General features: G+C 36.4%; 1 protein-coding gene across 2 annotated transcripts in view; it reads left to right on the plus strand.

The window, feature by feature from the left end:
- TRMT6 (tRNA methyltransferase 6 non-catalytic subunit) overlaps positions 1-26,259 on the plus strand; it is a 30,468-nt gene extending 4,209 nt beyond the window's left edge. The window contains exons 2-11 of one of the 2 annotated variants that reach the window (XM_007476713.3): positions 13,942-14,087; positions 14,926-15,035; positions 16,331-16,422; positions 16,517-16,600; positions 16,855-16,979; positions 17,452-17,807; positions 18,614-18,699; positions 19,933-20,035; positions 20,194-20,280; positions 24,391-26,259. In XM_007476713.3, coding sequence (XP_007476775.2) covers positions 13,942-14,087; positions 14,926-15,035; positions 16,331-16,422; positions 16,517-16,600; positions 16,855-16,979; positions 17,452-17,807; positions 18,614-18,699; positions 19,933-20,035; positions 20,194-20,280; positions 24,391-24,582 — 1,381 coding nt within the window. In that variant the 3' untranslated portion in view covers positions 24,583-26,259. The remainder of the gene's footprint in view (positions 1-13,941; positions 14,088-14,925; positions 15,036-16,330; positions 16,423-16,516; positions 16,601-16,854; positions 16,980-17,451; positions 17,808-18,613; positions 18,700-19,932; positions 20,036-20,193; positions 20,281-24,390) is intronic. The other variant, XM_001382098.4, reaches the window with a different exon arrangement.

The raw sequence follows: 26,259 nt of genomic DNA on the forward strand, positions 1-26,259 counted from the left end.
TGAAATGTCCTTGATTGAATTTTCTACATATGTCACATGCCTGACAAGTTCTAATGGCATTTGTTGTTATCCCTGGTGCTGTCCAGAAACGTACTGTATCCAAAATGACTTGCATCCCATAATGTCCTTTTGCATGGATCACAGTACATAGATGTTGGTACAATTTCCTGGGGAGAATTGGTTTCCCACCGTGAGCTACCCAAATGTCTGATTAATTTAACACCAAGTTCCTCTTTCCATGACTGAACCTCCTTCCCACAATAAGCTTCAGTAAGATCATGCCTGTCTACCAGAGAGATATTCAATATGCAGTAGGGACTAAATTTCACAGCATATTTCGCTGTAATGTCTGCTCTTTTGTTCCCAAGGGATATTTTGTCTGTTCCATGAGTATGTGCCTTTCATTGGATTATGGCCAACTCTTTTGGAAGTTCTACAGCTTTTATAAGATGGTCTATAAGTTTGCCATATGCAATTGGTTTTCCAGCTGATGTTATGTACCTTCTGTTCTTCCAAATAAAACTGTTGGAAGGAATGGTTGTAAAAAGAGGTCATAAGTGTTCACTCTTTTGCCTTTTGCCAATTCCAGGGCTTCGAGCAAAGCTTTTAACTCGGCACCCTGGGCACTAACATGACTTGGTAATGATGCATGCCAAAGCATTTTGTCGTTGTTAACTACTGTAGCCCCCGTGACCCTGTGTCCTCTATGAATGTTTGAGGATCCCTCAGTGTATAACTCCATATCAGGATCACTAAGAGGTGTGTCTTTAAGATCTTCTCTAGGCTTATACATCATTTCCACAAATTAGTTGCAGTCATACAGTGGTTTTCCACCTAGTGGCAAATCTGAAATCAGAGTAGCTGGGTTTAATAGTGCACACCTGTGAATGGTGATGTCATTTCCTCGCAAAATAATTTCATATTGAGATGTTCTTGCACTTGTGAAAGATATGCATATTCTGTGATTGTAATAGTTTTTCAATTTGATGTGCAGAATACACATGTAACTTGCATCCCTGTACAATATCATAAGCTTTCTTCACCATGAGACAATTCTTGTGAGACTGGATTGAGGATAGAACTGTAAAATGCAACGGCCCTTAAATTCAGCCCAAAATATTGTGCTAGCATTCCAGAAGTGATGCCCTTAGCTTCATGGACATACAAGTGGAACTCCTTTTTTGTAATCAGGTATCCCTAATGCCAGAGCTGTCAAAATGGCTTCTTTCAACTTTGACAAAGCATATGAATGTTCTTTAGTTAATTTCAAAGGTTCTTTAACTTCTTTCTTTGTCAAGTCAAACAAACACTTAGAAATATGGGAAAACCCTACAATATACTGTCTTAAGAAACCAGCAACCCCTAGAAATGCCCTGAGTTATTTCTTGGTACTAGGGATGCCTAGTTTCTGTATATCTGCTATCCTTTTACTTGAAATTTTCCTGGTTTCCCCTTCCAGGATAAATCCAAGATAGCCGGCTTTTGGGAGTACCGACTGAATTTTCTTTTTAGAGACTTTATGCCCTCTCTCATAAAGCTCTATTAATAGCCTCTTTGAGTTTTCCAAGCACATCTTTGGATCAGGTGATGCTAGCAGTAAGTCATCTACATAGTGTACCAGCTTGCTGTGCTTAAAAGTGATGTTAGCTAGATCTCTTGAAGAAGTTGGCAAAATATAGAGGCTGATTCACATCCTTGGACTAGCCTAGTATAACAGTTGATTTTGTCCCCATTGAAAAGCAAAAATATTCTGAGAGTCAGGGTACAATGGTATGGTGAAATATGCATTGCTTAGATCTCTCACTGTGTACCACCAGGCATCTAGTGGTATCTGTGTGATAATATCATTTGGTGAAGGTGTGTGACAAGGGATCACAGTGTATGTCTTCTTTATGAAGTTGTTCACTGCCCTAAGATACTGTACAAATCTCCAGCGTTGTGTTCCATCTGCATTAAATTTGTTTTTCTTAATAGCCAGAATTGTACTATTAAATTCAGACACTGTAGGTCTTAAAATGCCTTGTTCCATTAAGCTGTTTGTAATTGGTGTTATGCCTTCTATGGCTTATCTGCTCAATTTGTACTGCCATATCTTGGGAAGTATACCATCCCTGACTTATATTTTTACTGGTGTCACAGATTTTATTCTACCCACATCATTTTGGTGTTTAGCAAAAACCCCTTATGTAATGTCATCTGGTATCTTATACATTGATGTCAAAGTTTGAATTTGCTCAGGTTTTTCCTCCAATTGCTCCATATATAGCAATGGGTAATGTTTTAGAGAATGTTTAGGCAAATGCAGGTATATCTTTCCAGAATGTTTGCATTGCAGGGTTGTCCCGATCTTGCATAAAAAGTCTCCTCCTGAAAGGTTATCATGACATGAAGAGATCAATAGGAATGTATGATCAGTGGTGAGAGGACCTAGCTTAACCATTGTGCTTTTGAGCTTGGGGACCTGTTGTATCTTTCCCATAGCTTCAGCCACTGAAACCATACCCCCTATGGTGGTATACCCTGGAACAATGTCTTTAGGATTGATTTTGAAGCACCAGTATCCACAAGAGCTTTGTATTATTTCTTCCCCATCTTAATCCGTACATATGGTTCTGGTCTTTGTGTAGCTATTGATTTAATGCTAATGATCCATTTTGCATTGCACTGTTATCTTCTGCCATTTCTATGGTTGAACCAGTTAAATCTTCTTGGCTTAAATCATTTCCTAATTGACCTTCATTTAAATCTGACTGTATCTTATATCCTCCTTCACTGGAATATGAATTTAAACCATAGCTGTCTCTAAGTTCATATAGTTTGACTTGGGTAGACCTCCCCCCTCCATTTAGAATGTTGGCTTCATGGGAGTCTCTTGAACCCTTGGCTATCATGGCAATTGTTCTGCCCTCCATTCTATCTGAATTTTCAAATCTAACTGCTGTTTCACTTCCAATACATTGAATATGATGATCTTTATCAACTGTATTTTCAGCTCCAGCTTATTTTAGATTTGAAATTTTCAAGTTATCTAATGTAGGATGAAAAATTTCAGCTTCTGGGTTCAAGCTAGATATTTTTCCTAAGGAAGTCTGTACCATATAGCTTTTTGAAGTTTTAATAGGTCCAAGTGGGGTTTTATCTTTGTGAGTTTATGTGTCTTGTTTACAGCTCCTGTAACTGTATCTGCTAAAGTAACCCTAGTCTGTGCTTTCATTTGGTTATTATATTGCAGGGAATTGAAATTGTGTTTTACTGTTTCATTTAACAGCTTATGATCATATTTATGTGACTTTTCATGAATTCTGTTTCTCTTCAATTCAATCCCTGTACCCACTTTGCACTGAAAAAAAGTTTTCCAGATATCTCTTTATCTGTTCTTTGCTTTTTTTCCTGACTGGTTACTATGCCCCTTCTGAATGAGTCTTCAATATCAGCTTGTATCTGTGCAATTAGATTTTTAATCTCTTTATCTAATTCCTGTACTTGTCTCTGCTTTTCACTCAATATTTGATTTGACTTATTATCATAACTTCTCACAGACCCAATAAATTCACTTTTATGTTCCACCCATGTATTTTCTTTTCTCTTTATGTGTTTTTGTTTCACTCCTGCCAGTCCCTCATTGCCTGTCACTTCCTGCAATTCCTTTCTGCCAACCCCATGTTTATTTCTAAGTATCTTGAATTCCTGGCTTCATAAATTTTGTTTCCCTTTTGATTCTACATCTGCATATTTTGGTTCAGCCCCTGATTTTATGACTAATTTCATGGATTCGAGGTCTGACGCTTCTTGTTCATTTCTTAGTCAGCAATGCTGGCAGCACGAGTTTGTCTTTGATCTATAATAAGTTTTTCCCTGTGTGCCTTTATTATTTGATTCATATTTCTTCTTTAGATAACAGTCCTTGATCCCCTGTTCTGTTGGTATGAGGGTCTAGAGTATGTCTTTATGGTCTGTAAACTTTTAATTTTCTCATTCTCTTTCTGCTTTAATGACTCCTCTGTATTTTATAATTTTTGCTTTAATTCCCTTATTTCTGACTGTTGTTCCTTGTGATTTTTCCCGTAAGTATGTCACAGAATCTCTAAGTTCAGATAGGGTGACATTGTCATATTTGGGGAAATAATTTCTAAAAAAAATTTTCAAATGTGAGTTGCAACCCCTAAGGAACTACCTCCTCACATGTGCAACAGACTCCTCTGAATCCTGGTCTATCCCCATTATAGACTGCTGTTTCTGCCAATCAATCTATGTATGCTGCAGGATATTCTGTGCTTTCTTATGGCTTGCAAAAGATCTTCCCTGCATTTTCTCAAGAAAACCATACTAGTAGGATTTGTAAAATCAAAATCCTCTCTGTGTTCTTTAGTGGGCCAGCTTGTTAGAAAACTATCTGTCCTGGTTTTCTTCACAAATTGCCTGTGTTTGTGAGGGCTAAATAATTCAGAAAGGAGGAATTCTGAATCCTAAAAATCAGGTTCAAAAATTTTAAAGGGCCTCTTCAATTCCTTAAGAGCATGGTAGGACTCGCAGAGAAATTTTGGAAACCTGCATTTGATAGAATTAAGTTCCTGGGTGGAAAACTGTTTGTGGACCTTTGAATGAACCACTCCAACAGAATCAGATATTTTTGCAATGTCTCTGAGTGGTAATATCTTCTCAGCAAATGTGTTGACTTCCTTGTTATTTTCCTGAGCCCCTTTCTTGTTCTTCCCTTTGGCTTTCTTAGCTTTCTCCTTAGTATCTTTGTCCATAAGCCCTGTATCCTTTTGCCCACTCTCATGCTTAGCCTGATCTTTCCCTTGCTTTTGTAGAAACTCCTCACAGCTCTTCTTAACCATCTGCTCCAGATTAGTTTCTACTACCAGGATTTGAGCTGCCTTTCTTGGTGTAATGAACTTGATGATATTCTTAATATAGGAGAAAGTTTGTATTGCTGCCATGGTGAAAATGTATATTTGGGTAATGACTTGCCATACCACAGTATCAGTTGTAACCGGTGTAGCTATTATGAAAGCCATTGTATTTATATGAGGCCCATAGTATTCATAAGAACAGTAGTCACTGCACTATACATGATAGTATATACCCAGTAACATGCAATGGCTGAGATCACTACTAATTCATAGATAATCTGCAGCAGCATTTTCTTTCTTTCCTCTGTTTTCTTTCACTGTTTTGGGAAGGGTAAGACCTTTTCTGGGGTGCCACGTTGTAATAGAGGCTCCTCAACTAGGATATTTAAGTAAGAGAAGTGCTGCAACGGTGACACTAAGAAATGGGTTAAAGGAGAAGCTAAGATTCTTACTCCTTCCCCCCACCCACTTCTTGTCTCTCTATCTCTCTCTCTCTCTCTTTCTCTCTCTCTCTCTCTCTCTCTCTCTATCTCTATCTCTATCTCTATCTCTCTTTTTCTCTCTCTGTTGGTCTTAACAGCTCTTCTCAGATGGTAAGTTAACAGCTTTCAACAGACTAATTTCACACTATAGTACTTTCTAAAAGGGATTTATTTTAAAGGAGAAAGTTAGGGAGTTGGGATAGGGTAGAGGGAATTTATGGTCTCCCTAATCTACTATGAAATTCAATACAAGGAAGTAAAGTTGATTTGTCTCTGAGGGGATATTGTTAATAAATTGAAAAGGATCTTCAGAGCTGTGCCCCAATCTTTTCCAATGTTAAGTTACTAGCCAGGAATCTAGAGCAATCGCCTACTAGCTCCTTCTCCACAGTTCAGGAGAGAAGTGATCAGTTTCAGATGCTGACTTTTTTTTTTTTAATATATTTTATTTGATCATTTCCAAGCATTATTCGTTAAAGACATAGATCATTTTCTTTTCCTCCCCCCCACCCCCCCATAGCCGACGCGTAAGTCCACTGGGCATTAGATGTTTTCTTGATTTGAACCCATTGCTTTGTTGATAGTATTTGCATTAGAATGTTCATTTAGAGTCTATCCTCTGTCTTGTCCCCTCAACCTCTGTATTCAGGCAGTTGCTTTTTCTCGGTGTTTCCACTCCCATAGTTTATCCTTTGCTTATGAATGGTGTTTTTTTTCTCCTGGATCCCTGCAAGTTGTTCAGGGACATTACACCGCCACTAATGGAGAAGTCCATTACGTTCGATTATACCACAGTGTATTAGTCTCTGTGTACAATGTTCTCCTGGTTCTGCTCCTCTCGCTCTGAGATGCTGACTTTTTTAACTGTCTCCCTGACCAAATTCTTCTTTGGAATCTTCCCTTCTCTCCTTGATTGACAGTCCTTCAGACTTCCATTCCTTGCATCTGCTTGCCAATCTCACTGATGTTGTAATCTCTTCTTCATACCCTTCCAGAAGTGTGGTAGGGGCCGGATAAATGGCCTCAGGGGGCCACAGTTTGGGGATCCCTGTTATTCCTTGTCTCTTAAGGTGGATGTTCCCCTCATTATCTTTTCTCTATGTTCTCATTGTAAGCAATTTTGTTCATTCCTTCAGTTTCTACAAATAAAACTTCCAAATCAGTCATATGTAATCTGAAATGTGAAAGGGATCTGGGAAGCCAGCATGGCTCGCCCATACTTGACTAGAAATCATTTCTATAACACTGCTACCAGATTACCATTTAAGTCTCTTTTAAATCTTCCAATGAAGGACGCACCCTCTCATCTTCATATTTTTCTTCTGAACTCCAGCCCTAAGTTCATAAAGAGTATGGCATTTGAAATCAATTTAATTCAGCAAGCACTTATTAAGCACCTACCATGTACCATACATTTCCCAGTAAATATTACACTGGACTCTTAAGATTCAAAGATAAAAATAATGAGTTTATCTTCAACTTGGGGAATAGGGTGGGGAGGATGTGGGAGCACTGAGTAAATGCTAAACATATCGATAATAAATGGAAAATAATTTAGGGAAAGGGGACTAACAATTAAGAACAACAAGAAGGGCTTCTTATGAACAGAGTCATTTGAGCCAAGCCTTGTAGGAATCTAGGAGTTAGAAAGCAGCGAAGAGGAAAAACAACCCAAGGAAGAAAGCCTGTGTGTGCAAAGATGAGAGAAGGATTGTTAAGTATGGGAAACATCAAGTAGTTTAGATTGCCTTGGAACATAGAGTGCTAGAGGGGGAGTAATAAGCAGGCAGGCTGAAAGGGAAGGTTAGAGACAGATTGTGAAGGACTTTAAATGCCAAACAGAGGAGTCTGTATTTTATCCTTAAAGCAGTAGGGCTAATAGGATCATAGATTTGAGTTGGAAAGGATTTCAACTAGTCAGTCACTAAGCATTGATCAAGCACCTGCTATGTGCCAGGCACTGTGCGTAAGCTCTGAGTGATACAAAGAGGCACAAGATAGCCCTGCCCATAAGGAAGTTACAAACTAATGAAGGGAGACAACCAGCAAACACCCATGTATTTAAAAAGTTATATATAAATAATAAATAGGAAATAATTAACAGAGGGAAGATAGTAGAATTAAGAGTGGTTAGGAAATGTTTGGGTACAAGATGGTATTAGAAGAAAACCAGGAAGCAGAGATAAGGAGACACAGCATTCCAGGCATGAGGGACAAAGAGAATGGGGGCAGGGGGAGTGGTCAGAAGAAGACTGAAAAGGTGACAGGAGTTGCTGGGTTATGAAGTGCTTTGAACATCAAATAGAGGATTTTATATTTTATCCTAGCGGTAATAGGGAGTCTCTGGAGTTCATTGGGTAGTACAGTGATGTAGTCAGACTTAAGCTTTAGAAAAACCACTTTAGTAATTAAATGGGGAAGGATTAAAGTGGCCAGAGACCTTTTAGTCTAGGGCAGGGCAAACTTTTTAGAGACTTTGTGCCATTCTTCCCTCTCTCTCCTCCTCCCCCAGTACCACATGGGCCTTGCTGCCATAGCTCCCCCCCCCCACCCCCCGCCCCCTTTACCCTACACAGGAGAGAGAGGAAAGCTTTCCCATTAGGCTATTGGTGGAAGAGTGGGTGAAGTGAGGAATGTTTTTAGTGAGCATAGAGAGGTTGAGGAGAGTGGTATGAGTGCTGAGCTCCCCTCCAGCTCTGCCACCTATGAGCCACCACCTTACCCCCTGTGCGTTCCTATTTGGCTTCTGGGCAGAGGAATGAGTGATGTGAAAAAATGTCATCAGATGTTGTGGAGAGGAGGAGAAGAGCAGCTCCACCTGAGTCCCTCTGCCTTTCTAGTAAGGAACTCTGGGAGATGGAAAGAAAAGGTGGGAGATTGGCATGTGTGCCCAGAGAGAGCACTCTGCCTGCCCTCTCTGGCACACGTACCAAAGGATTGCCATCATGGGACTAGAGGTTAGATTGGAATCCATGATACAAGGGAGTCCATAATACAAAAAGTATCTATCTAGTTCAATCTCTTCATTAGACGAATGAAGAAACTGAAACCCCAGAAAAATTAAGCAACATGCCCAAAGTCAGACATGTAATAAAGAGCAGGAGTGGGAATAATTGAAGTTTTTTGATTGGTGATCAAGCCCACATGGTTAGAAAAGAGGACTGAATCACCTTCAAGAAATTATGAGGCTCCTTTAATGACCCCAAGCTTTTCATGCAAGCACAGGTCTACTTTATTAATATTAACATTCTTCCAATTTTGCTACATGGCAGCATAACATGGAAAACAACTGCCTCAATATAATTAGAAATAACTGTTGCGCAGAGGACAATGGAGGGATTCATGGTGGTTTTGGGCAGGCTATAGCATATAAATGTCAAGGAACTCTGAAGGATCTGAGTAAAAGGCATCATCATGGAAGTATATGATGAAAAGATAAGATGACCTGCTCATGTGGCAAAAATAATGATAACAAGTATGCAGCTGGATTGCTCAACTAGAACTCTTGAATTGTCATAAGAATACAAGGAAGACTTTGTTTGTGTGGTGAATGTATAGCATTTTGCACTTTTTATCTTTTCTAGATTATAAACTATGCATTATGAATGTTAAAAACTGTAAATGCCAAACTGTAAAGGGTTTGGCCAAACTGTAAAGATAATTTTAGTGTTTTGACTTAAAATCTAAAATAAGTGGTCGCCATAAGAAATTCCCAAATATGAAAGTACACAAGTCAGCTGGGATTTATGGAGATTTTAATTAATACAAATGGAGGAATTAAGGGAAGGGTGGGGGAGGGAGGGAGGGAGGGAGGGAGGGAGAGAGAGAGAGAGAGAGAGAGAGAGAGAGAGAGAGAGAGAGAGAGAGAGAGAGAGAGAGAGAGAGAGAGAGAGAGAGAGAGAGAGAGAGAGAGTTGAATTATTGAATTATTCGCTCTGGCTCAGGCTGAGCCAACCAGTATAGGCCTGAGCTTAAGGGAGAGCGAGTCAGTCTTTATCACTCACCACAAGATCGTCTCCAAGCTGGGTTCAATTGTGAACTCCAGTCACCTCCCCTAAATTTTCACATCTACCAATCACAGTAGACGCTTTTTCCCAGGACTGCCCATTCTTAGTTCTCATCTTTCTTTTGTTTTCACCTTCTCTGGTGTTAGATTAAACCCTCTGAGTACTTCACACCTCTTTTGTTAAGCTTGGCTTTTGTAAGTTGCTTGACCTTTTAGGTACTAATTTAACCTTTAAAGGTACTTAGCACCCTTTTGTATTAGATCTAAACATAGACCTAGCTTAAAGTTCTAGCTTTACTATAAGTATGAGTTAGGGACTCTTCATTGTTCAATCAGGAGTTTGCAACTTTATCTTCCCCTAAGGCATTGTCTGAGTAGGGTGGAGTAACTTTAAAAGTTCTCAATACATTCCTAATCAAGTACCTCCATTGTTACAATAGGGAAAAAACTTAACCAAATCTTCTAAGGTACAGTCTGAGCAGTTTTTAAGATTCACAGTATGAGGGTAAAATCTTGTTTTCTTATCCTTTTCTTCCCCAAAACTAACTTTATATTCCATATACATTGGGCTTTCAATAAGAATGATTTGTGGAACATTAAAATTAACTTTATCTTCCCTACATTGGTAGATGGTTTTATATGAAAGAAATCACATATCTTGTGCAAAAAAAATTTTTTACTCCCATGACATATATTCAACATATGTTTTACTTGTTTTCCTGGGTAAATTATTTGCTCTTTAAGGGCCAGACTTTATCCTCTACTGGACCTAGAAAAGACCTTTGCACATAGTAGGAATTTAAAGAATTGACCTTTGACTTTCATTCTAGAAGGCATGTGTATGTAGAGGTTGAAGGGTGAGGAGTTTTTAATATTAAGGTATCAGACAAGATCTGTGGATTCTTTGAAATGTAACTGAATCTATAGTTGTGTCAAAGTATGGTCAGTCAGCTGTTGGCCCACCCTAGGATTTAAGTTCTAAAAAGGAAGCTTTCTTTTGTTTCCTGATCTATGGAAGGAAGTAAATGAAGAAGAACCTTTCCTTACAATAAAAGGAGTTAGGAAACTTTTAAGTAGAGACAACTCATAGAAATAGATTAATAATATTGGAGATACTTAATATCTTTGACTTTTAAAACATTTGCCATTTTGTAATTTCCTTTTTTGTTATTTTAAATCACCATTTCATGCTAGATCCTTCTTTAAAACCTAAAAAGATAGATCGTATTTTGCATGAAAGAGGGAAATGAGAGAAATAGAGACCTGTGTTCTCCTGACATAGGTCATCAGAGAGTTGAGAATTCCCAGAGGAAGAAAGAGTAGTAGCAATAGAAGAGAGATGAGAACAAAACATGTTTTTTTTCTTTCACATCTGTAGTCTGAACTTAAACTTTTATAACTTTGTTCTTATGTCTTCTTGTTCCCTGTCAACAAATAAAGGAAAGGAAAAAACACATTTTGATTTCTATGCAATATTGTCTATTTAAAAAGCAATTTCTAGCCACCCATCCCCCAGAAAAAAGCAACTAATAATATTGTAATTGGTTCTCGGGTTTTTAAACTTTTCTTTTTTAATCAACTTAGCCTGCCCACAAAGAACTTAAGTCACTTGTATCACTCTTCCTTTCTGTACCCTCAAAGAAATCAAGATTTATATTTCTATTAGAGTACAAATCTCTGAAGGAAAGAGACTAAGAAGATTAGAAATGTGATAATAGGATAAATGCAAATATTAATATTATTTGGAATTGTTACAAAAGAGGATCTGCTTAACCAGATTCTGTTGACCCTATTTGGGGCAGGGAGGTGGCAGAATGGATAGAACACTAGACTGAGGGTCCAGAAAACTAATCTTTCTGAGTTCAAATACTGCCTCAGGCACTTAGTAGCTATGTATTCCTGGGCAAGTTTAATCCCTATTTGCCTCAGTTCCTCATCTATAAAAATTAGAGAAGGAAATGGCAAATCACTTGCCAAGAAAATCCCAAAGGGGTCATGTATTCAATAACAAGAATTGACCTCACTTAATTTTCTTTTTGAGAAGCCTGAGTTGTCTTAAGAAAAACTGGATTGCATCATTGGACTATAAGTCAAGAAACAAGGCTTAATGTTAGAGAAACTGTTTTGCGTGAATCACAGTATATCCATCCCCACACTGAAAAGAAGCCTTAATGTTTTCATTTATTAATTCTGCCTCTGAATCAGTCAGTTAATTAACACTTATTAAGCTCCTACTATGTGCGGTTTCTGTATTAAGTAAACATTGATCTCTTTGCTACCTGTTTCCTAAAAATGTATTTAAAGATGAATGAATGAATTACATATTAAATATTTTCAAGGTGATGGTATTGATCTAAAAACTTGTTGGTGAACCTATGGCATGTGTGTCAGAGTGTACTGGAGGGGGCTGCTCCTTTTCCCCTCTCCACATGTGCCTGAGAATGTTCCTCATATCACTCTCCCCTCTGCCCAGCAGCCAAATGGGAGCACTTCCTCCCCTGTCTGGGATAAGGGGGCAACCTCACATGTAGTATGAGGCTTGCAGTTTGGGCATTTGGTCTCTAAAAGGTTAGCCTTCACTTATCTAGAATGTGCCTTAAGTTATTCATTTTATTAAACATTTTAATTCAGAATATGAAACATAAAATATAGAAAACATGGCATCCTTATCTTGGACATCTTTTGGCAATATACTAAGGCAATGTGACATATCAAAAAGATAACTGTATTGGGAGTTGGGAAGGTATTCCCTTAGAGAAGACATGTCTCAGTCAAATCACTTCTTAAGAGTTTCAGTGTCCTCATCTGTAAAAATAATATAGGACCTATTTCCCTGGGTTATTGTGAGGTTCAAATGAGATAATATCTATAAAAGGCACTGTAGACTTTACAGCTATCTAAATGTAATTTTTTTTTCCAGGTTCACTTATCATGGCTTCACTGTATTGTGGGTTTTTAAAAAATATATACCCAATTCTGTGTCACAGAGTTACTTATCACAGCACACTATTGGCTGATGGCATAAAAGACAAAAGCCACAGTACTGTGTTCTGTGTCCTGGGCGCTGATTGGCTCAGTGACTGTAGGTTAATAAGAATGTGGAAAAGGTTTATAGGAGAGTGGGAAGGGTTTTATAAAGCCTTAATATATATATATATATATATATATATATACATATGTATATATATATTTTTTTTAAATAAATATAATGCCACTACTTCATGGATTTTCATCTATCACAGGGGTCTGGAATGAAACTCCTGCAATAGGTATAGGATCACTGTAGTTATCAAGTGTTTTGCAAACCTTAAAGTACTATATAAATGCTAGCTATTCCAACCTCCTTGTGTTTCAGTTTTCTCCTCTGTAAAAGTAGAGGGTTGGGCTAGATGACTGCTAAGATATTTTTCAGCTTTTTATCTATGCAAGCATTTCCCAGAGATATTTCAGGGTTCAATACCAGACTGCCTGCAAAAAAGTAAATATTGCAATAAAGTGAGTCACACAAATTTTTTTGGTTTCCAAGGGTATTTAAAAGTTATGTTTACACTATACTACTAAGTATGCAATAGTATTTCCAAAAAAAAAAAGTTTACATACCTTAATTAAAAATCCTTTATTGCGGGGGCAGCTGGGTAGCTCAGTGGATTGAGAGTCAGGCCTAGAGACGGGAGGTCCTAGGTTCAAATCTGGCCTTAGACACTTCCCGATTGTATGACCCTGGGCAAGTCACTTGACCCCCATTGCCTAGCCCTTACCACTCTTCTGCCTTGGAGCCAATACACAGTATTGACTCTAAGACGGAAGGTAAGGGTTTAAAAAAAAATCCTTTATTGATAAAAAATGCTAACCATCTGAGCAGTGAGTCACAATAATTCTTTTGCTGGTAGAGTGTCTTGTCTTGATATTGATGGCCACTGACTGATCAGAAAAGGGGTGACTATCAATTTCTTTAAAATAAGACAGCAAATAAAGTGTCTATGTGCCTGTAGAGGAAGTGATTACACTATATAATTTCATGAAGTCCTTATTACTTCCATGATTCCAGAAGAATGAATGGTATTTTAAATGAACAGAAATTATACAATTTCTTCTTCAGCCAGTTTGGTCTTTCTGCTCTTGCACTTTTATTTTTACAAAGGTCTGATGTTTTTATGTATAATAATATTGTTAGCTTATTCAGACTATTTTTAAATTTCTCCTTTATCCAAAAAAAAAATGAAGTTTAAAAAAATATTGATTGCCCTATGTGGGCATTTTGTGAGGATATTGCTGGTTTTTGTTCATAGGAACCCTTTGAATGAAAAACATAAAATATTCTAAAATTGTCGAATTGTCTTTTTTCACATCACGTAGTGATATAATGGAAAGAACACTGGCTCTAGAATCTGAAGACCTAGACTCATATCTCACCTTTGATATTTACTACTTCTGTGACCTTGGACAAATCCCTTAATCAATTCCCTTGAGCCTTAGTTCCTCATCTGTAAAGTGAAGGAATTGGACTAACAGGCTTTCTATATCCCTTCTAAGTTCAGCTGTATGAATACTATAGCTAACTTATTTGGTTAACTGCCTTCTTTTTAATCTCTTTCAGAAAAGTTACCTTTGAGAAACAGTGGTTTTTTTTGGATAATGTCATTGGGCACAGTTATGGAACTACATTTGAAGTATCTAATAGTGGGAACCTTCAACCTAAGAAGATGATGGAAGAGATCACTTCAGGTGTGTCTTATTTTTTAGGTATGGGAAATAGTTACTTAAACATTAAGTCAAAAAGACCTTGTAATTCAGAGGCTTTTGAGGAATCCACTGTCTACATTTACCTTTAGTTTGCTTCTAAATTCTATTTTAAGAAATTAGTTTATTTTAGTGTTATATTTTAAGAACCTCAGAATAATATAATACCAATAACATTGGAATCATGACAAATTTAGGTTCTAGTCCCAGGTTTTTAGCTGTATAATCTTGGGTAAATAATTTCACACACTCATGAACTCATGGAATGGATAGAGGACTAGACTTGTAGACAAGAAAACCTTTAAGTGTTTGGGTTTTTTTTTTAACTCTTACCTTCTGTCTTAGAAATGATACAAAGTATCCATTCCAAGGCAGAAGAGTGGTCCGGGCTAGGCACTATGGGTAAGTGACCTGTCCAGGGTCACACAGATAGGAAGTATCTAATGCCATATTTGAACCCAGGTCCTCCCGTCTCCTGGTCTAATAGATCTCCTGATCTATTAAAGTACCTTGCATTAAATCATAGAGGCCACAGGGAGCTTCAAAATTTTAGAGCATAGGGAAATGGCCTCACAGTCAGAAAATCCTGACTTCAAATCTCATCTTTGACACATACTGGTTATATGACACTAGGCAAGTCACTCAACCTCTCAATGGCCCAGGCAATTCTCAGAGACCACAAATATTATCTTCATGGGTGAGGAAATTCTTCACTCATCCTGATGAAATCATGTCTTTTTTTTAAAGCAACCTTAAATGTGAAAAATTTGTCCTAATGAATTAAAAAGTTTAGATTGTTACTTTGGGATAAGAATATAATGAATCATTCTCTTTTCTTTAGAAACTAAAGAAGCTGGAATTGATAATCGAAATATAGTTGATGATGGAAAGTCTCAGAAACTCACTCAAGATGACATAAAAGCTTTGAAGGACAAGGGCATTAAAGGAGAGGTAATCTTGAAAGTTTGCCCAGATATATTTAGGAATTTCCCTGTTTTTTGGTGAAGTAAGGCACAGAACGCAGGAGAAGTACAAACACTATCATTGTTATTACTACCTCTTATTTTAATGAATACATAAAGAAATATCTTCAATTAAAAATACCAGAAAGGGTTCTTGTCTTCTTTGGAACACTTAAATGTTTGGTTCATTATTATTGATTTCTATGCTCCTAAGAATGGGTCTGTCCTTGGCCTTCTTTTTGGCCTCTTTCTTTAAATTTTTTTCCTTAGTAATCTAATCCTTTTTCATGAATTAAATTACCATCTTTTCATAGATGCCACTCAAATCTACATATCTTTCCCCTGAATGCCAGTCACTGCCAACTGCCAGCTGGATGCCTCCACTTGTTTATCTTGCTGGCATCTTAGATTTAACACCGCTGAAAGAGAACTTATCTTCCTTTCTTAACTTGCCCATCTTCCAGACTTTGACTTTTTCTTCTCTTTCACTCCTCTTCTGCACTTAGCTATCAATTTTTTTCTTTTGTACCTCTGCAGTATCCCTATAATCCATTCCCTTTTATGCATTCACCTGGACTACTTTAGTAGCTTCTAAATTGTTCTCTTTGCTTCTGCTTTATTCTTTCTAAAGCACAGGTCTGACCATGTTGCTTCTTTGCTTAAAAGATGTCAGTAGTTTCCAGTTTCCTTTAGAATAAAATAGACTCCTGGACCTGTTAGATACTATCCTTAATCTATTTTCTTTTTAGCCATATTTCCTGTTATGCCTCCTCATGCACATTTATGTTTCATTCAAACTCTTCCCTAAACTCAATTTTCCAGTGTTCACATTTGTGTATTTGTATAGTTCATCTACCTTACTCGGATTGCATTTCCCTTTCATCTCTGATTTTTAAATGGTCCCTTCAGATGTTAACTCTTCCACAAAGCCTCCCTTAGTCTTTTTACCTTTTTTGCCATTTATTAATGTTCTCTCCCTCTTTGAATCATCTTCTATTTGCTTATCTCTGCATACAGTTGTAATTTCCCTAATGGAGTATAAACTTTATGAGGCCTTTGTATGGTGGAGTTCTTATCTTTGTATTTCTGGCATCTAGCACAGTGCTTTGTACATTGTCAGTGCTTTATAAATATTTGTTGAGTGGAATTGAATTAATGCTTTTTTTATGAAGTGAAAGGACATAGAATTAAACCTTTATAATTATATTAAGATCCCATTTCCTTTGTCTAGCAATTTTTAATTATTTGGTATGTGATGTGGAATAACACTTACTTTTCTTATAGGAAATTGTTCAGCAGTTAATTGAAAATAGTACAACATTCCGAGATAAGACAGAATTCGCACAAGATAAATATATAAAGAAGAAGAAGAAAAAGTAAGAATTGTATTAGAAAGATGCAAGTAGAAATAAGATAGGACCAAAACATTTATTCTCTACAAAAGGAGTTTTTCTGTATGTTTTATCTTAGATATGAAGCAATCATTACTGTTGTGAAGCCATCTACCCGTATTCTTTCAATTATGTATTATGCAAGAGAACCTGGAAAAATTAAGTAAGCCACATTTCCTTTCAAAAGTAGAACTGGGGAATGGGAAAAATAGTTTATTATAATAAATTCTTGATTTTGAGTAAACTAGGGAACCTTGCTCACATTGCACAAAGTATCCTACCACTTCATGAGTCCTGAATTATTTTATCACTTCAGAAACAATTAGCACCCCATTAGATAGCAGTTATATGATAGTACAAAACAAAGTATTTTTTGAAATATGAGTAACAGTGATGGAATCATTCTTCTCTCCTTAGCTACATGCGATATGATACACTGGCCCAGATGTTGACTTTGGGAAATATCCATGCTGGCAATAAAATGGTTGTAATGGAAACTTGTGCAGGCTTGGTGCTGGGTGCTGTAATGGAGCGGATGGGGGGTAAGAAAGTTCCAGATTTCAAATAGTTCACACTTGGATTTAAGAAGAAAGATGTTGAATTATATTGACAGTAGATCTGACACCATTGTATCTTGATGTAAAAATATTGTTGGTAATATTTATGGATTCCTCCATGGAATCAAAAAGTTAGCCACTGTGTCCCCTTCCTGAAGTGGGATAACTTAAGATGATACCAAATTCAATTCTAGCATATTTGAACTCTCTATGTTAACAGACTCATAAAATCTCCATAGGAGGAACCATGTAGTGAGCACTTTTCCATACTGAAGCCCAAGAAGCGTACCCTGTTCTTAAGTTGAGAGAACTTCTTTAAATTCTATATTATTTCTTTGTTTCATGAGTGGTGAGGAAAACTTGGCAGATACTTTTCCTGTTCTGTTTTGTTTTTATGCTGGACTTTTCAAGGTATTGATTCACCTTCATGTATTAAAGTAGTTTTCTTTATTTTCAGGTTTTGGGTCAATCATTCAGATGTACCCTGGAGGTGGTCCTGTTCGAGCAGCAACAACTTGTTTTGGATTTCCAAAATCTTTCTTTAATAGTCTTTATGAATTCCCCCTTGGCAAAGTGAACAGTCTTCTAAATGGAACATTTTCTTCCAAAGCTTTGCCTTCAGAATCCATTAGTGTTTCAATAGAAGAAAACAATGGCATTCTTCTTGATGACCTACAGACTTCTCCCAAGGAGAAAGAAGAAAACATCACTGAAGTTATAGAAAACAACCATCCTCAACAAGAAACAATGGAGATCATTTCTCAAGAACCAGAATTCAAGGAGCATAAAGAAAGAGGAAGTAAAAAAGACTATGTAAGGGTGCCCCACCTTCTCATAATGTTACTCCTTCAATTAAATTATTACTAAGTCATTTGCCTTTATCCCTCAAATTGTAATATCAGAACAGTACTGTTGAGAAAACATTTTTTGATCTTTAAGAGAATTCTGTGGTGTAATGGGGGAGAAAAGAGCACTTTATATTTGGAGTCAAAGGACCTAGATTTGAATCTTCCCTTCTGCTTTCTCCCTTTGGGACATTGGGCAACTCCCTTCATTTCACTGGCTGGCCTACAGTTTCTTCATCTATAGAGAGTTAGTTTGGTCTAGTAGAAAGAACAATAGGTTTGAAGTCAGGAAAGACCTGGGTGCACCTTTGGCACTTTGTAACCAGGTGGCAGTGGGATGGTCACCTTTTTCAGTTTCAGCTTCCTCATCTTTAGAATGAAGATAATGTTAACACCCACCTCCGGGTTGTTCTGAGGATCAGATGAGATAATATGTGCAAAGCACTTTGTAAAACTATAAAGGACTATACAGATGTCAGCATTTCTAATTAACTTCTAATTAAAATGAAGGGTTTGGAGTTGATTCATGAAAGCACAGTGGTTGGCACAAAGTAGGTGCTTAATAAATTTTTGTTGAAATAACTGTACAAATTATTAGGCTATCTCCTATGTTTAGTATTTTTATAGCTGCTTCCTAAGTTGCATCTTCTTGCTATTGTGTCTGCCTGAAATGGTAGTGAAGGCTAAAATAATGCTGGAGCAGACCGGAGATCCAGTAGAGTTTCTGGGTCAAGACAGTTGATTGATTTTTTGAAAAAAATTTTATTTTTCAAGATTCAAGAATTCCAAAGAAAACAAGAACAACAGAAGAAAAGACAGATAGAAGCTGCTGCTCTATTGAGTGAAAGAAATGCAGATGGGTGAGTGTGGGCAGTGTCATTTATCTAGTACACATCCCTTACTTATCATTAGTCACTAAACTATTCAAGTTCCAGAAAAACAAATGGTTTCTTATATATTTTTTAAAATGGCATTCTAGTCATCCTGCCACTTGTTCATCACTGTTATTACTAGTTTATTGCTTTGAACTAGTTATTTTGGCTACAAGAAGATTTAAACTGCTTTCCATTAATTGCTTAGCTGTCTTCTACTTTCTCTTTTCTTTGACTGTTCGACTTTGGTTTTACTGGTTGAATGGAAAGGGTGATAGTGTGGAAAGAGCACCTTGGGTCAGATTCTAGCTCTACCACTTACTGTGTGTGTGAACTTGGACAAGTCACTTAAGGTCTCTAGACCTCTTCAGTAAAATGTAAAATGAAGAGTGTGGCTAGGTCTGTGATCCTATGATTTCAGTAGGAATAAGGATACTATTCTTGAAACTGAAGGAAAATAGTTTAAAAGAAATCAGTATAGATATAAGTATAAATGTAAAAGGAATTACAAGGCTTTCACTATATTACTATAGATGGGCTATGAACTGGCTATGAACTACACCTGTAAATGTAGGGTATATGGAGCTGCTGCTGTGGAGCTTTCTCTGCCAGTGCATATGGGAACTTACTCTTCAATTTCTAAGCTTTGAAAGTTATCCATAGCACTGAGAAATTAAGTCACTTGTCCAGGCACACAACTTTTCTAAGTCAGAGTCAGCATTTGAACTCAGGTGGTCCTACTTCTAAGGGGAGTACTACCTACTACAGCATGTTGCCTCTCATCATATTAACACAACAGATAAATCAAGCTTGCTCTCCTTGGGTGCATCAGTGCTCTAATGGAGAAAAAGCCAATACAATTTTCACAGGCCCCTAGACATTTGGGAGAAGAGGTAGGTTTGGTCATCTGCAAAGCCATTTTAAATGGTAATGAATGTTTCCAGATAATTTAAAGATGGTCTTCATCTTTAAATAATTCTAAGAGTTGCCAAATACCAACAATGAATACTAATCCTTAATACTGAGAAAGTAGCAGCTCTTGAGTACTCTCCATTTGAGTTTCTAGAAAGCTACTTAAAGGATTTCTTTTGTGTGTTTATATAGTTGAATGCATATAATAATTTCAAAGTCTTATCAAAATAGTTTATTCTACTTGAAGACAAAAATAATGTCTGGTTTTGTTTTTTTGTTTTGTTTTTTGTTTTGTTTTACCTTTTTCAGTTTAATTATAGCCAGTCGATACCACCCAACACCACTGGCTCTTTCTTTGTTGGAATTTGTTGCTCCTTCAAGACCTTTTGTTATCTACTGTCATTATAAAGAGGTAATACTATATTGGGTAGGCAAGGATATTTTTATGTGACTGTGTATATAGTATATAGAATTGTGGAGGCTTGGGATGATAAAAAAGACTGCTAAATTCTGTACTTGAATTTACATCCAAAAAATATATCTTAACTGAATCTTTTCTTTATCCTTCAGCCACTTGTAGAGTGCTATACAAAATTAAGAGAAAAGGGAGGAGTTATTAATCTCAGGCTATCAGAAACCTGGCTCAGAAATTATCAGGTAGGTATTAAAGAAAATTGCACCGTAAAATAAGAAAATATATATTGTCATAAATACATAAATTTTATCATTTCTGTCTCCCTCAACTGACTTCTCAAATATGGTTACCACCCTAGTTCGGGCCTTTTCATCATTCTCCTTGCCTTCATTCTCTCCTCACTCCAATCTGTCTAATATAATTGTTGCCAAAAGAGATTTTTTAAAGTGCAGGTCACACTGTCACTCCCCTATCTAGTAAATTCGAGTGGCTCCCTCTTGCCTTTAGGATTAAATATAAACTCTTTGTTTGACTTTTAAAGCCCTTCACAACCAGTCTTTCCAGCCTTATGATACATTCCTTTCCTTCTTACATTCTACAAGCCAGCTACATCGGTCTTCTTGCTGTTCCTCACACATTATACTATCCATTTTTGTACTGGCTGTCCCATATTCTTGGTACACACTCCTTCTTCACCTTCAAATCTTAGACTCCCTTGTTTTCTTCTAAACCTTGTTTAGCCCTCTTCTACATGAAAACTATCCTGATCATGGCAGTTGTTGGTGCCCTTGTACCCCAGATTTACCTTGCACTTATATACACACATAAATTTTGTAAATTTATAGATATGTTTCTCTGGATAAAACATACAAGCAGGCACTGTTTCATTTTTGTCTCTTTGTATACCCCACCCTTGTTAGAGTCTTGAATATAAGTTAGTTGCTTAAATACATGTTGATTAATTGATTAATTTGTTGATAAAGTTGATTGACCAAGATTTCTGTCTTAAACTATGCACTATTTGGGAAATTGGCAGTCACTAATTAAGGAGCACTTTAAAATATAAAACTTTTATTTAGGAGGTATCTGGGTGGCTTAGTGAATTGAGAACCAGGCCCAGAGACAGGAGGTCCTGGGTTCAAATATGACTTTAGACAATTCCCAGCTGTGTGACCCTGGGCAAGTCACTTAACCCCCATTGCCTAGTGTTTACAACTTTTCTGCCTTAGAACCAGAAGGTAAGAGTTTTTAGAAATGTGTTTATATGAACCTTTCTGGAGATTTTGTGTCTATACATCCAAATTTGCTTGAACTTTTAAAAATTTACATTTGAATGTTTTTGTTTGTGTTGGTAGACACAGCCTGTGCTCAGATATTAGCCAGAATACAGACTTTGTCTCTTGTTTTTATTACAAGAAATCTTGCACATAGGAGATCCTTAATTCTTCCTCACATCTCGTACTTAATCGTTTTCACTCCCCTTATGTGGCTACCATCCAGTTTCAGACCTTCAGTACTGTACTATATCACCTAGGCTATCACAATTGCTCGCTCATTTGATTTCTCTGCTTTAATATAGGTCTGCCCCTGGCACTTATCTCCCCAAACACCTTCTGGGACTTTTGCCATTAAGTTAAAATGCAACCTCATCGGCTTGGCATTCCAAGCACTTCTCAATCTGACTTTAGACTCCCTATCCAAACTTATTTCATGCTGCTCCCTACATGTGCTCCATGGTCCAAACAATCTTGCCTGTTCCCTAAACAGCCTCCCATCTCCACCCTTCTTCTGACGTTGCCGTACCCTTCTTGCTTTCCCTCCTTAGATTCTTTGGGTTCAAAGGCTCCCTCAAATCAACTCAGGGATTGCACTACTTGTTTTGAAAAGTCTTTTCTCTCTCTGATTGTTATAGGGCTGTGCAAATCAACAGGGGGAAATAAAATAATTAAGTTTATTGACTAAAAAAATAAATTTTACATCTTAAAATAAATCATTTTAAACAAGTATATTCCTTCTTGTAGTCACTTGTTTATATGATTTGGCATTGAGTTCATAAGATTCTGTCTCAGATTCCTTAATTGTTTTTAAATCATATTATGTATTAAATACAAACAACTCATTTTTCAGCTTCCATCCTTGATTTTAACACATAGATTCTTAGTGGGGTTTAAATCAGACAAGTCCCCATGCCATGGAATCTTGTCTTTGATAAATTCTTAAATTTTTGTGATATATAGAATGATACAAGGAGATAGAGCATTATTCTGTCTAGAAGTAGGAATTTCTGTAATTTCAGAACAATATTGCTTCTTGTTATATCACTCCATGGTTAGAGTTCATCATTCTCTTAAGAAAGATCAAGTTCTAGGTCCACTAAAATTAAAAAAAAAAATTCCTAAACCACTCTTTGGAGTATATGTCTGTTGACTATAATTGAATCATACACATTCACCTGAGGCTGCTTTTGAGAATGCGTTAGTACAGCTTTAAGGAAAAAAGTAAACATAAGTAAAAGGAATCTTCTCAGTCTTTAGTACTCTAGTCTCTCTCTTTTTTTTTAATTTTGCCCATAACACACATGTTTTCTTCATAGCAAAGATTAGCAGTTTGAGAGAGAGAGAATATCTCACTGCTATTTTTCCAATCTTAAGAAGCCTTTGCAATACTGCAGAAGGTCAGATCCTTATGAAAGTCTTTACTTGTTTTCTGAGATTTAATCTGGCTGTTTTGTAGCAATGGTGTATCAGTTGTTTTTCATTTTCAGCCTTCTTTTCTTTTGTACTTTGGTGTGGTTGATTTTACTTCATTGTGGCTTTCAATAATTTTTTGAAACTTTTTACTTCCCCATGTCAAGTCACTATGACATTTCTCACAGTCATTGATGTATTATTACCCTTTTAAAAGCAACAACTATTGAACATTTCCTTGTAGAAGTTTACTTTCCTAAAAATGGATTTTAAAATACAACAAAAAAGATGGTATCACTTGAACTCTTTTACTGACCTGATAGAGAAAGTTGGGAACACTGGCTCAGAATTGTTTCATCTGGCCAGGGTCAGATGTTTTTAGCCTAATATCCATAGAAACATGAAAGCTTGACGGTTGTCACAAAATTAAACCATAATGACCACACATCCAAGTTGTTCACCTACCTCTGTAGTGATGTCTATTCCAACAGATTTTCTTGTATTTACTGATTTGGGCAGATGTTCTTTCTCAGGAGGAAAGTACTTTCATCTTGTCTTTATACCCTCAGCACTTTGCACAGTTGTTAGTAGGTGCTTAATGAATGTGAGGAAGGCTTGCTGAGTTGAACTCCAGGCATTGTTAATCATAACTCACATAATACTTAAAAATTTATAGAGAATCTTTAGTTTTGAATTTGCTTTCTAGAAAAGCATATTTGGAGACTTTCAAAGCACTTCCCTTTTCTTTCTAAAACTCTTACCTTCTGTCTTAGAATGAATACTGTGTATTAGTTCCATGGCAGAACAGCAGTAATGACTAGGCAATAGAGGTCAAGTGACTTAACCAGAGTCACACAGCTAGGAAGTGTCTGAGGCCAGATTTGAACGTAAGACCTCCTGTCTCTGTGCCTGGTTTTCAATCCACTGAGCTTCCCCCTAAAGCACTTCTCTTTAGAGTCTTCACATTTTAGAACTAGAAAGAACCTTCAAGAATTAAGGCAGAGGTTCTTAATTTTCATTGTGTCATGGACCCCATCAAATATGTAGAATTAACAAAAGAAACCAATTAGATTGAAGCCAAATAGATTGTCAATATTAAAAAAAAAAATCACAGGGGCAATTAGATGTTTCAATAGATAAAGAGGCAGACTTAGAGACAGATAGATAATTTTGGGTTAAAATCTGGTCTCGGGCACTTCCTAGCCCTGGGCAAACCACTTAACCCCTATTGCCTAGCCCTTCCCACTCTTCTACCTAAGAACCAATACTTAGTATTGATTCTAAAATGAAAAGTAAAAGATTTAAAAATATATATTCACAGCCCCAAGCTTGAAAACTACCCACTGCTGGTGCCCACAAGCCCTGGAATTTGGGCAAATTATTTAACCCTTCCTGGGCTACAGTTTCAATCTACCTACCTCACAGAGCAATTTTGAGGAAAGTACTTTGCAAACCCTGAAGTACCTTATAAATGTGAGTTCTTGTTTCTTCGTCTATAGAAGAAACTGGAACTGGTTGGATTAGATCAGCAAGATTTTGTAAACAACATTATTCCAGAGGGCATTATGAAAATGAATTTAATAGTGTCTTAAATGTTACATTTGAATATTTCATTTGCCTTGTGTATTATATCAGCTTAGAAAAATTAATGTCTCTTTTCATTAGGTTCTGCCAGATCGAAGTCATCCCAAACTGATAATGAGTGGAGGTGGAGGTTATCTTCTCTCAGGCATCACTGTTGCTAATGATAAACAAAAACCAGAGACCTGTACATTAGAGTCACAAAAGACTGAAGAGCCAACAGCTAAAAAGCGGAAAATTCAGGAGTCTGACTCAGCCCTTGGAGATCTACCTTGATTTTACTTCTAAGGAGTCTTTGAGTTAGCAATTCACATACTTAACATGCCATTACCAATTGCTTCTTGGTACCAGAAGAGCATGTTTACACGGCCATTCTTGGAAACCTGGTTGTATTAATGTATTTTAATGAAACATTTTCCAGTTAACACCAGGCTGTTGGGAAGAAAAAAATAAACCTTCAAGTCTCTTTATAGACACAGGTGTTGGATTCATCACAGTATGAAGCTGCCAGGAAAACCAAAGCTCTTTGGCGTGAAATGATGTTTAACTTAACCAATTCACTTGTGTGTCTTAAAATTGTATGACAATTAGTGTCTTAAAATTTCAGATAAAGTAAGAAAGATAATCCCCATCCTTTTGTATATAGGACTCAACTTGGTTTTAACCAGTTGACACCTCTTTATCCATGTGCACATACATATGTATTGAAAAAATTTATGGAAGAAAAGTTTAAGCAATATGAGAAGCTTTGTATAATTTGCAGTACCAAATATTTCCTATCTTTCTCCAATGGTATTATGTACATTTTAAAATTGTGTTGGTTTTAATTATTTTTAATATTTGACAACTTGAGGTTGTAAATATTTGTTTTACTGTTATCATGGTATATAGAAGGGTCATGGTGGGGTAATTTTTTTTTTCCAAAAAGCTTTTCATTCGTCATTTCCAATAAAAACTACTCTTAACTTTTCTCTCAGTATTAAAATTGAGACAGATTTTTTGGTATATTTTTTTCATGAAGGATCTCTTTATTATACAAAGGGCAAATGAGCCATCAGTACTTGAGGTGTGGCAATAAAATAATGAGACTTTTTAACGATTTGTAAAACTTGTCTCATCTAGTTTCTCACCTCAATCAAGAGTCTTCCTTTTTATGACTATTAGTTAATGTAGTCAATGATGGTCACGATTCCATTTTGCTGGGTTTTAGCATAGTTAGGTAGTTAGATTTTTAAATTTTTTAATAAATAGGACCTGATTTCATTATTCGTTTGCAACTGAACAAAGGTTTTCAGATTATCTGTCTTCAGAGTTTTAAAATACATTTGTTGACATAATGTGGTTATTAATATTTATTAAATATTAATAATTTATTAGTAATATTATCTTACTGTGGAATTCTCATGGGGAAAAAATCTAGGGGGATATGCCTGGTTAGCCTTATGTTATTTAAACTGCTAGATCTAGACTTTGTATTCTGATAATGGCAAATTGATAATTATCAAAAAATATATGTCTGTTATTTTTCTATATTTGGTAGTCATGCATTCATACTGAATCTTAGTTTAATGATACAATAAATCTAGGTGTTTCTACTGCCACTATCTGAGCACATTCTGAAACGTGGGATAAACAGAGAAGACATTTGTCTGGTTAGAGATTCCAATCTTACAACTATTTATTGTCTGCTATGTACAACATGATAAGGGTACAAAGACAAAATACAGTTCCTGACCTCAAAAACTTAAATTATACTGGAATGTATTGTTATTGTTAATTTACAGGCATGGTTCATAAATCTGATGGGTGAAAATTTATGTAGTGCACAATGACTATTTTTTAAAAAATTATTTACTTATTTTGCAATCATTTATTATCTTTCCTTCCCATTGCTTTCCTCATTTCCCCACTTGACAATAAAAAAGTATGAAAAATAAAAACATTCATAACAGA

This window comes from Monodelphis domestica, chromosome 1, assembly GCF_027887165.1.
Source record: "Monodelphis domestica isolate mMonDom1 chromosome 1, mMonDom1.pri, whole genome shotgun sequence".
Lineage (NCBI taxonomy): Eukaryota > Metazoa > Chordata > Mammalia > Didelphimorphia > Didelphidae > Monodelphis > Monodelphis domestica.